At 36.3% G+C, this 12,117-nt stretch overlaps 1 protein-coding gene across 1 annotated transcript in view; it reads left to right on the forward strand.

Annotated features, from left to right (window-relative positions):
* The window catches only part of LOC131592094 (receptor-type tyrosine-protein phosphatase zeta-like), a 108,494-nt gene that overhangs the window by 88,452 nt on the left and 7,925 nt on the right, over positions 1 to 12,117 (forward strand). The window contains exons 15-20 of the mRNA XM_058863371.1: positions 2,757 to 2,842; positions 5,304 to 5,400; positions 6,837 to 6,919; positions 7,612 to 7,746; positions 9,029 to 9,163; positions 10,173 to 10,336. Of these exons, the coding sequence (XP_058719354.1) occupies positions 2,757 to 2,842; positions 5,304 to 5,400; positions 6,837 to 6,919; positions 7,612 to 7,746; positions 9,029 to 9,163; positions 10,173 to 10,336 (700 nt within the window). The remainder of the gene's footprint in view (positions 1 to 2,756; positions 2,843 to 5,303; positions 5,401 to 6,836; positions 6,920 to 7,611; positions 7,747 to 9,028; positions 9,164 to 10,172; positions 10,337 to 12,117) is intronic.

Consider the following 12,117-nt stretch of genomic DNA (forward strand, 5'->3'; position numbering starts at 1 on the left):
GGTATGTGAACCTGTCATGAAAATAACACAGAAGTTCAGAATATTATTAGCATTTTCTGATTCTATATCCTGCAAATTTATTTGGAGAAATAAAATTCCTTTCTTTCCTCAGAGTATCAGAGGAGCACGTGCAGCCTTCCAGCTTTTTCAGTCTGTATAGAATTAAATAGATTAATTTCAATTATCTATTTAAACCTAAAATAGATTCATTTTGAAGCAGATCCTAAGTCACATTCTCACATATGAGACAAGGTTATCTTGTTCCACAAGTGATGTTTTCACAAACTATGCTATTATACAAGGAGATGGATTTTCATGGAATGACTAAAGGAAGAAAATCAGCCCTTGTGTGAATTACTAGTAAACACATGTAATTAAATAAATCCCAAACACTGGGCTTCCATTATAACTGAACTGTAGAAATCTTCAAATGCATCTTGTATGGATTGCCACTGTTAGGAGATGCATAACCTTTTACTAAATGGTTAAGAAACAGAGCTATGGCTTGATTTCAGAAAACATGATTATATATGAATGTCAAGCAGCAATCATTATAGGAAATCTCTGCTTTAACTCTCCATCATTAACTATATTGCATTACAACTGTACCATTTTCTTACAATTTTTTCTGACTGGCTCACCCCAGGAGGAAAGTGTTTTCCATCATCATAATTGCACTTACAGTTATTCTGAGTGCCTAAAATGCGTGTTTTGAAGCTGAAGGTTTTCCTTCAGAAATGGTGATAGACATTAAAGATAAAATTTTTTCTAAGTGACTGAAGATACACAAAACATTTTATGGAAAAAGCTGCAAGCACTGAGGAAACAGTTTTATTTTGCATGCAACAGATGTCAAGTGAACAGTTACTGTGTTTTCTATTGCACAAGTGTTTCAGCAGTGTATTTTTACAATTGCATCTAATTACAATATAATACTAGAAAAGAGTGTAAGTCAGGAAGAGTGTTTTGCAACTGCTAAGTTTAATTCTCATGGCTGTGACCAAAAGCACACTTCACAGATCTAATTATATATTGTTTTCCTTCCATAGAATTATATATTATGTTTTCCTTCCTTTCATTGGCAGAGATAGGAGATCTGCAGTTATTCACAGAAAATGCCATGGCTCTTCACAGCACAATTCAAACATGCATTCAAGTAGTCATGAATTACAGGGTAGGATTCAGATCCACTGTCAAACTCTAAGTAGTTTGAAGTGATACCTGCCATCCAGATATAAAATACATTCCTGGGTTCAGAAGTGACTGAATTGGGAGATTTTCATGGGCAAGGGAACAAATCCTAAAATCTATTTCTCCATTATTGTACTCTCTCTTTGGGTCATTTACCTTGCCTTCTGGTTTTGTGTTTGCATATCATTAGGGTAAACACTAATGAAACATTCCAGGTTTCATCTCCAAAGTGTGAAGATTGTGTTACACATTTGTTCAGCTTCTCTTAGGCTTGACTGGATAAATTCACCTTTTGTATTCAGACCCAGTCATATAAGTGGAAGACCAGATGGATCCTAGTACAAATCAACAAATTCTTGGTAACTGAAAGCTAAAATTATTGGTATGGATAAATACTGAACATCTGTTGATGTGAATAACAGGTCCTTGTTCAATGTTTCTGATGTTTTGTTGACATATGAAATGATGATGAAATTACAGATTGTGAAATAAACATATTTTTAAACCATGAAAGGCTTTAAGGAAAAAACCCAACAAAATTATTCTTCAGAACCAAAACTAAGTGAAATAATGTCATCCTTTAGCAGATAATTAGCAAACAGATGACTTTGTTTGCACAGCATATTTGCAGTAAAAAGAACATTGAAAGTCCCAAAGGTCTTTAATGTGATTCCTGATGCATATTCTACACAAGGGGGTTTTTTGTGTTTGTATAAAGTAAAATGGAGATGTTACAGTAATCACATTTATTCCTTGAGAGTGTAGATTTTTTTCTTTGTGGGTAGCACATAAAACTTTCATTTAAAACTTGAAGCATGAAGCCTGATGTAAAAATTTCTGGTCAGTACTGCCACGATCAGACATAAGATTATTATCAATAGGTAATCATAGAATCACAGAGAGAGCTGGGAGAAAATTCTGTATGGAAGGTAGTCACTAATGCAGTAAAAAATGAAAATTAATTCCTGATTCTTTTGGATGCCAATGCAAACATGCAACTGTCAGTTAATATGAAAATAATGGCATAATGCTGCTTTAATTTAGTAGGCTTGGGACTATGTGGCTCATCTGTATACTGGATCCAAGTTCCAGTGCAACACTAATCAGCGTGGAGCATCCAGACAACTCTGCCTAATCATTCCTTTTTTGTCAGTATTATCAGAGCTCTCTCCCTTTGAACATCATGTAGCAAAGAACTAATCCTTCCATATCTCCTCGACTTCACAGGGAATTTTGTGCGTTCTTCTATTTACAGACAAGCTCAGCATCTTGCAGAATCAGCACCTTGATTTGGGGGGGCTTACAGATAGAGCAAGACCTAGCAAGGCATTTTCATTATCATCTTTCCAAATAATAATTTAGAAATGTACAAGAGTTAGGTAACTATTTTAGAAATATTAATGATGTCAAAGAATGTTGTATTTTTTGGGGAGTTGTATATCCAAAGTTCATGCCAAGAATTTTATTTCAGGATGTTTTGTGGATTGCCTACATATAAAGTTCATTATATGTCACTGGCTTTTTATTCTACATAAATATATTTTTTGTCTTTTCCCACCCCTAAGATGATGTTGGAGCAATTCCAATAAAGCATTTTCCCAAACATGTTGCAGATTTACATGCAAGTAATGGTTTTTCTGAAGAATTTGAGGTATGGCTCTATGATGTCATCTTTTTATTAGCATGTACAAATAATGTTAAGTTTAAATGCCTGCAAACAAAAATTGGGGCATTACATTCTGACCTGGGCACCATTTTCATGAATGCATGTAAATGTGAGTGCTTTGAGCCCAGTATGGAGTTTAAAGCCTAGGGTGATTCCTAAAAGCTAGCAGAACTGGAATACAAATGGGAATGTTTATTATTGTGATAAAATACTGAAAAAGTGTGTGGATAAACTATGCAAAGGTAGTGCAATGTATATGGTTTACCAGATACAGCGATAGATCTAAAGCTTTTCCAATACTAATGACAATTAAATTTTGCAGAAGCTACCCACATTTGCTTATTCCATTTACAGAGAAAATAAAATGGAAGTAATAATGAGTACCCATGGCAAGACTTCTGATTAACAGGGAGCTAATGTAGTCTTCATATGTGGTAGTGAAAGTTTTACAGTTCCTTTCCTAAAGTATATGGTTCATAAGAGTTATTTCAAAATGTTGAAACATATGCTCTAATCATACAGTGTTACTATTACCATATGTAACTAATGATCTTCATTGTTTTTCACACTCATGTATTGCAATCAATTTAAATACAGATACATTCTAACTTAATTCACATAAACATTAAAACCCCAAACACCGCAATTAAAACTGCCATTTGCAATTTTTACAAGAGTTTTCTAATAAAATCAGTCAGTTGGGATGGAAACAAGTATTTTAACAGATCTATATTAATTTAAAATATGATTGTAATCTTCCTGTTGCAAAAACAATAATGAAAGCAAAAATTCAGAGTTTTGCATCTTTAAGTTTTGCCTTTGTTTCTCTAGCCTAAGTATTGTGATCTAATGGACCAAAAATTCCATGCCCTTCACATAATCTTCTTCATCAGCATTTCTTCTTCAATTCATTTAACATTCAGAATATCCATTTGACTGTGGGACCAAATTTGTAAATACTTGTGAATGTCCAGTACATATTCATACATTACATATGTGCATATGCACTGATGGAACTGGACTCCAACATGACTAGCTATTAATAAGAGCAGATGTTGAGGGACTGTATGTAAATACAATGGATACAAGGTTCTTTCACCATTAGTGAGTACAGCAATACAGAGATCAGATTGTTCATTCTAAATTGATCTTTTCCTACAATTTTACATTTCCTAAATTATGACAGTGATTTAAAGACCAAATATAGTGCATGTCACTGAACTACAGCTGCAGCATCTGAAATATTTCATGCCAGTTTTAACTCTTACCAAGAAAAATCGGTGTCCTCATAATTTCTTTGAGATCTTTTTTGGCTTTATGGACTACCCCATAAGTAGTGTTCAGTTCTTTTCTCTACTGATAGAGAACTTAGAAGATTGGGGAAAACTGAAATATAGTAATTGTCTTTGCAGAGGTAGCATATATTTGAAAAGTAAAAGGGTGGTTCAGATTTTTGGGGGGTGGGTAGCAAGGTTTTTTTATATTACTACAAAATAACTCATTTAAAATCTAACTTTTAAACTGACAACCACTTTTTGTATATATATATTTAAGTAGATTAAGGTGTTTGACATTAAAATGAATTATAAAAAGTGTTGGGAAACATCATTAGTACTTTTAGTGATGGCAATGTATTTGCTATTTAAAAGTGTGGACCTTATAAATGCTTGAGTTTCTTGTCAGCTAAATTCATCAATAAAATGAATTAATTCTGGGAGTCTTACAGACTTTGTGCCTGTCTTGTCAAGCCTGTCTCTCTCTTTATAAAATTGTTGGCTTCACAGTGAAACCGCTGGCAGCCTGAGTGAGGGCTGTAACTCTGTGCTGTGAGCCTGGCTGAACTGCACACGGTCCTGCTTCAGTGGAGGTTTTGCTGCTGAATGCAAAGAGAGCAAAAGCATTCCCCAGAGAAACTAATGCATTTATAAGGACACATAAAAATTCCAGTGAACTGTTAAATATATAGATAATCTGGCTAAAGTCTGTGATGTTGCTCATATGTACAGGCTTTCACTGCCCTAAATGTAATCTAACATTAAAGATAAAGACAGGAAAAAAGATGCCACCATTTTAACTGGGAAAATTACCTTGTTTCCTTTAGGAGTTATGTCAAAATACTCAGTTTTGTTGTTATTACAGATATATTGCATGACCATAACTGTTTTCCATATAGTAATCGTAATTTTATATAAACACTTATCCATTTGTTCTGTGCTGTGGAATTTGATTTTTTTTACTTTTTTTGCATTCATTCCCTCATTAGACACTGAAAGAGTTTTATCAGGTAAGGAATTATTTCACTGCATTTTTTTTAGCAATGAAGTAGTTGTAAAATATCATAGATAATTGGGCATAAGGTTGTGGTTATTTTCATGCTTGCTTACTGTATTTGAAGGGATTTTATGTATTTTAATAGTTACTAAAATGTGACATACTTTTTTTTCAGGAAATCCAGAGCTGTACTGTAGATCTAGGTATTACATCAGACAGCTCTAATCACCCTGACAACAAGAATAAGAATCGATACATAAACATCGTTGCTTGTAAGTAAAGACATCACTTGTTGTTTTGTGTGAGAAATAATTATAAACATGTATAGATTTATATGTTATTAGGGGAACCAAAAATACTTCTACACTGAAACCTCTAGCTACTGTTCAGCAAAGTGCTCCTTGGAGAGGAGTTAGCATCAGATTTCACATTTCTTCAAGTTAGTCCTCTGACATTCTGCTGCTTTGGTGAGCATGTGTTAGCAGGATATATTTGTGTCTTCTGCAGTGACCCAAAGGGAATTGGGAGATTTCATTCTAATGCCATTAGAAAGAAGCTTTGATTGTCAAAATTAATCCATCTTTGACTTAGAATAATGGTGATTTATTGTATCTATGAGCTTCAAAATCCCTGGATATATTTACTGTCATATATAAACATAAATGTTCTGGGTTTATGTTGTATTATGCCTGGCAACAACGTAATACAACAGCTTCATTAGCCAGCACACTTGTTTTCCCATTGCATCACTCTCCCAGATTTCTCTTCTCTGAAATACATCTATTCAGTTTTGTTAATCTCTCTTTCAAGCTATTGCCTCTGGTTTTTTGATCATTTGGTGGCTCAATACGTATTTTTAACTCTCTGTAGCATGTCAACTTTGTTTTGATTACAAGAAAGCTCTAAATTAAGTATATTTTCAGCATGCACTGTCACTAAAGCTTAATAAAAAAGGTGACAGAGTCAGCTGTCTAGCAGAAGACAATGTAAACCAGGAACAAGAATTGCCAGTCCCCCTGGCTAAAGATGTCTCTAAAGGTACAAAAACTCAGGGATTTTCCTCTGCCCCTGTGTTTGTACCTGATCATACAAAAGGTGCTAACCCAGGGGTTGTTTTATTAAAGAGCAGTGCAGAGGCAGCTTTTAGGGCAGCTGAAGTAGCAAGAATTGTCCTCTGTAAGTGACTCAAGTGCAATTCTTACAGTCAGTGCAGGCTACAGAACACTTCAGCTCACCCTGATGCAGTGGCTGCTGACTCTTCAGATGACCAGCATTTTCAAAGTCCCATTGCTCTCCAGAGTCCGCTCTTTTAACTTGAAATTAAAGTTCCTCAACACTGGTGCCTGCTGTCATTTTGAGACATCCCACTGTGCAGATTTGGCAGTCATGACACAGGACTTAGAGAAGACCTGTACACCTTTGCAAGCAGCAGCTGGAGGCCATAGGGGAAGTATGTCATAGGTTAAAATTACCCCAGGTGCTGCTGTCCACGCTACTAGATTCTGAATCCCTTCTAACTTTGGATTAATTTCGTTATTTTTCTGCAAATTAGAACTTTTAATTGGATTCATACCTAAGGAGTGGATGCTTGCATATGTGATTGTTACTGTATTGGCCTTATGTATTGTAAAAATACATTTCATTATTTAACAAGAAAGAATATAATTCCTACCAAAAATTGCTTATTTTCTCTCTTGTTTTACTGCAGATGATCATACTAGGGTTAAATTAGCACAGCTTGCTGAAAAGGATGGAAAACTGACTGATTACATTAATGCCAACTACGTTGATGTAAGTGCCTTTTTCTATGCATTGGCCTATTGATCTGTCAGCTTTTCTGTACAAAAAAATATATATGGAGATCAACAGATTTAATTCAAAAACAGTATCACAATATTACAGATTTTGTTAAAAAAAAAAAATTGTGGTCTAAGTTAGGCCTACAAAGTTAAAGTAAAGGTAAAATGTCAATTCTTTCTTTGTAGCAGCTGCAGCTTAATGAGGGACATTTTTAAAGTAAAAATGTCCTGTCACATCTGAGTCACTTTAGAAGCGTATCTCACCTGAGTGGTTAATTGTCCCATCTGAGGTAATCTCATGAGAGGAAGATGCCTCAGAGCCTCACCAGTATACCATATACCATATACCAATATACCATAACCAGTTTTCATTACATAATTATTTACATGTGAATGATCATGATACGTTTTTTGAACCACTTTTGCAACACATGTCTATGTGTCTCATAATAACATTTTCGTGTCAATGCTCTGCCTAAATGTGGGCAGTGGCAGAACAGTTGTATTCATATATCACCTGATACCACAGGGTTTCTGCAATTTCAATAGTTAAAAATTTAAAAGCACTTAAAAGCTTTTCAGAGTCTTTAAAAATAAATATATAAAATGCCATGTACACCTCCCAAACTCCTTTTGGTCATGGACAGTGATTTGACTAGTGCCATTTCTTATATTTCAATTTAGGGTTACAACAAGCCAAAAGCCTATATTGCAGCTCAAGGGCCACTAAAATCAACAGCAGAAGATTTCTGGAGAATGATATGGGAACATAACGTGGAAGTTATTGTGATGATAACTAATCTCATTGAGAAAGGAAGGGTATGAGTACCATTGTCTGATTTTTATTTCTCTGATGTTGCTAGATCTACCTGTAGCAAACTCCTATCTTTCTTTCTGAAATCTGGTTTAGTCAATTATTGAGCAAAAAGCAATAGTTTGTAGCATTTGCTTGTGCCTGGAATGTCTACAGAAGTATAAAGTTGAGAATTTGTAGCATGAAACTAAAGAAAATATTCAATAAATCTTGAAAATACCATGTTCTAACCACAAAAAAGAATCTTATACTGAAAAAAAGACTCCATGTATATAATGTGAGTGGACAGACTGTGGGCCTTGTGCCACGTTTTGCCACCAATCTGCTTATCTGCTTGCCTTCATGCGCTTTGTCAGGGTTGCCTTGGACCCTGGAAAGGAGAAGAACATAGTTGAAGTGAATTTTTCTGGACGTTCACTGTCTGCTCCTTGTTAACAACCCACAGTACTCACAGTTCCTTTCCCACTACGTGACTAGACACACATTTGTCCAGTGAGACAAAATGAAGTCAAATCCCATCACGGGGTGTTCCTCTGATTATGTGATGGGATATACCTGCAATCTGGGATCACGTGAGGAGACATTGCATCACACTCGCCACACACTGGCAGCAATGCCTAAAATGAATGTAAATCTTATCCTACAACCTATAAAGCATCTCTCAGATGATACAGGCACAGCAATTGTGGATGAGGGCTGCACTGGGAACTACCACTTCATTTGCAACACTATACTATAAAACAAGCACTGCTCTAATGCTCTTAGAAAAGGCTATATGACAACCCAAACAAAAGGCTGGACATATCACAGCTCTCTCCTGCATATTCTAGCCATACACTCTTATGTGTATGGCTCACTACCAGATATAAATATACTCTGTTCATACTATAAACTAATCAGATACCACATACAACTCTACTGACTTGAATGTATTTCTATTTTTCCTATAGATCACATTATTTTCTTTTGTTTTTAGAGTGTCTATAGAATGGAAAATTCCTCGCTATTAGACCCTTTTAACTCTGATAGTATAATTTAGACCTCTTTTTCTGAGTTTTCCAAATAAAGAGCATCTTTGTACAGCTATCCCTCTATAGCACAAAATAATTGTTATTTGTTCTTTTGCACATAAGATCATGTCTGTTATAAACTGGGTATATTGACAGTCCTAATACAGTTTTCTGCTCTTAAATTTGAGCATTTCAACTTATTAGTTGGATATTTTAAGGTTTTTTTCTCTATTATTTATAGAGAAATTTTCTAACAGAGAAAATTTCTTTCTAACAGAGAAAATGTGACCAGTACTGGCCTGCTGAAGGTAGTGAAGAATATGGGAACTTCTTGGTTACTCAGAAGAGTGTTCATGTACTTGCCTATTACACTGTGAGAAATTTTACTCTTAGAAACACCAAGATCAAAAAGGTTTGTAGCATCCTAAAAACACAAGTGGGCAAAAGGAAGTGTAAAAATATGCTCAATATTTTTAAGGCAGTTGACAGCTCTTTTCTGCTGTATATGTAAAGCCAAATCCTGTAGATCCCAGCCAGCCAATATGCTCGTCAACTTCAGTTAATTTAACCAGATGAACAAACTCAGAAAACTGTAAGACCATCGAGGAAAAGCAGTGATCACATTGGAGAGCTGATGTGAGCTTTGCCTGCCTGGGTAGCAGGACAATACATTTTCAGAAAGAGAGCAACTTGAAGAAAATATGGTATGAGTTAAATAATCCACCTCAGCTCTCCATTTTCCTTTTAAAGACAGGTGAATACACTCTTTGTTTTATTGTAACCAGAACCGATCTCAGCTCAGCAGGGTGATGTTACTTACTTTGAGGAGAATTCTGAAAACTTAATTTATTCCAGCCACATAAATGTCTGAGACATCTAGCCTCTCACCTTCCCTGCATAATTAATGCAAAATGTTCAGTATTTACTATCAATTAATTTATTCTGCCTATTTTAGGAACCAGTCTTTGAATGAGATAACCTGCTTTCTGAAGGCATCCCTGCCTCTGAGCTGCCATGGTGGAAGGGAGCTTAGAGAAGCAGCCTACACAAGGCTACTTACCTTGTAGATCACTAAAGCTGGGTGAGAAGAATCCCACTCTTTCTGTTCACTCAACAGAGGAGCAGAGTGGCAGGAAGAGCTGGTGACTCTTGAGAGCAGCTGTAATTTGTTACCCTGCAGTGCTCTTAATCTTTCTCTATGGCTTCCTGAGACAGTTTCAGGTCATTTTTCCAGTCAGTGGGCAAGCTGGTGAGACAGAAGCACTGGTCCTTCCCCTTCTCTTTGAAGGCTGGAATATTCAGAGCCAGATGGTATGCTCTGAACTAAATAGGGGTAGTACTAGTTCAACACCTATCAGGTATGGAAATAAAATGAAGGAAGATGCGGGCTGCTAACATGTGGAATTATTTTTTTGTTGCAGGGTTCCCAGAAAGGGAGGTCTAGTGGACGCATAGTGACTCAGTACCATTATACCCAGTGGCCTGACATGGGTGTTCCAGAGTATACACTGCCCGTCCTCACCTTCGTGCGGAAGGCGTCGCATGCCAAGCGCCACGCTGTTGGGCCTGTTGTGGTTCATTGCAGGTGTGGTTTCTAGTGCTGTAAGGTTCACTCCACTTTTGTTTTGCAGAAAAAAAGAATTTTTCCCTGGTGGGTTATGCAAAATTTCACTCTTGCATTTAACGATTCCTGATGGAGTACAAATAATGTTTTAGCTGATATTCTTAGCTGATATTTCTCTCCTTCATGAGGCCAACTAATCAATTGTGCCACTTCTGTAAATCTCCATAAACAAGATGATGCTGCTCTGCACTATGTTCTTTTCTTGTTTGTTTGGTTGGATTTTTTTTCTAAACTGCTTTTACTTCTTTTTCCTTTCCACATTTCTGTACTGCTATCTTGAATGCTATGAGCTTACCAGATACATGTGTGGGGATAATTGTTTCATTTCTGCAAATATACTGTTAGGATGCTTTTGGCTCATGCTTTATTTGGTGCAGGGATACTCTCTAATCCTAAGAGGAGCTCTGTGCACAAGAGAGGACTCACTCTATTCCTGACTGAACTACAACTCTGCTGTTTTTAGCATTCTCTGGGCTCTAGCAGTCATTTGCAATGGAGGAGTGTTCTGGGGAACGGTTGAGGTCTGCATGTGCCGCAGTGTGCAGGCAGGTGTTCTGCCAGTGCTCACTGAAACTGGCAGCTCAGGGAAAATTGGTTTAAAAGGGCTTGTAGGGCCTGGAATGACTTCACAATGCCCATGAAGGACCAGGTTATTGTAAAATATATAAGCAGGTTCTGGTTTTCCACTGTAGTACCTCACCTTTGATGGAACATTTGGAAAGAGAACCTCCTCATGAATTCTGTCCTTCTGGAGCTGACTCTGAGAAAGCCAACAGGTAAAGTCACCTCACAAATGCTGCAAATGAAGATATTTTATTTGTGGGATGATCTAAGCTGACTGACATCTGTTTTTAGCTTGAAAAATGAATATTCCATATCTTCTTGTTCTGTTGATATTTACATTCTGCCTATTTTTGGGAAATTCAAAATGTCAGGTCTGAGATTGCTGAGATATTGGCAATACATTAGGAGTTGATTAAATTGAGTTTTTAAAAAGTGAACTGTGGGAAGTTGTGTGGCTTCAGTCAGACCTCTCCTTTGGGTCACAGGTATAACTCACCTCAGTTTTGTATGGTTTTTAGCTAACCTCACCACATGCACAATGAAATTTCAAAGGAATCATCTCATGTTTGAAATGTAACTTATTTATATTTACAGGCTATATGGAAGACACGAATGATGAGATTCATGAAACTTATTTTAGCTATTTTTATTTGATACTTTTCATGTTTTGTCTTTCATAACAAGTACAGATGGTGTCTGGTAATCTTTGTACTTCTTTGTGTCTAACAGGGTATTAACAACCTGGACCTTTGAGTTTCATATTGTACTTATTTAGACAGTTTATTACAGCAATCTGAGCTCACACTACCTGTGCCCTGTGCCCCCTCTGTGGCAGAAATGAGATGACTGAATTAGCATGTATGGACTGGGCTGGATCTGCCCATAGGGGACCATGCAGACCCAGCATGGTGCTGCTCTCAAGTTACATGTACAGTATACATGATGTTCCTTCGAATCTTAGAGGGGAATTACAACTGACTACTTCCCATATATGACTAGATAACAAAAACTGACCTCTTAGCTTTGTACTTCCTACCCAGATATTTTATAAAAGAAAAAGTTTTTCTTTAATTTTATGATACAGCTGGTTCTATACTACATTAATCAGAGTTCGTAAGAGGAATGAGTTGATTAACACCTTATTTTCCATTTTCTATTTTTAAAATGGTTTTCAACAA

Source organism: Poecile atricapillus, chromosome W (assembly GCF_030490865.1).
Source record: "Poecile atricapillus isolate bPoeAtr1 chromosome W, bPoeAtr1.hap1, whole genome shotgun sequence".
NCBI classification, from domain to species: domain Eukaryota; kingdom Metazoa; phylum Chordata; class Aves; order Passeriformes; family Paridae; genus Poecile; species Poecile atricapillus.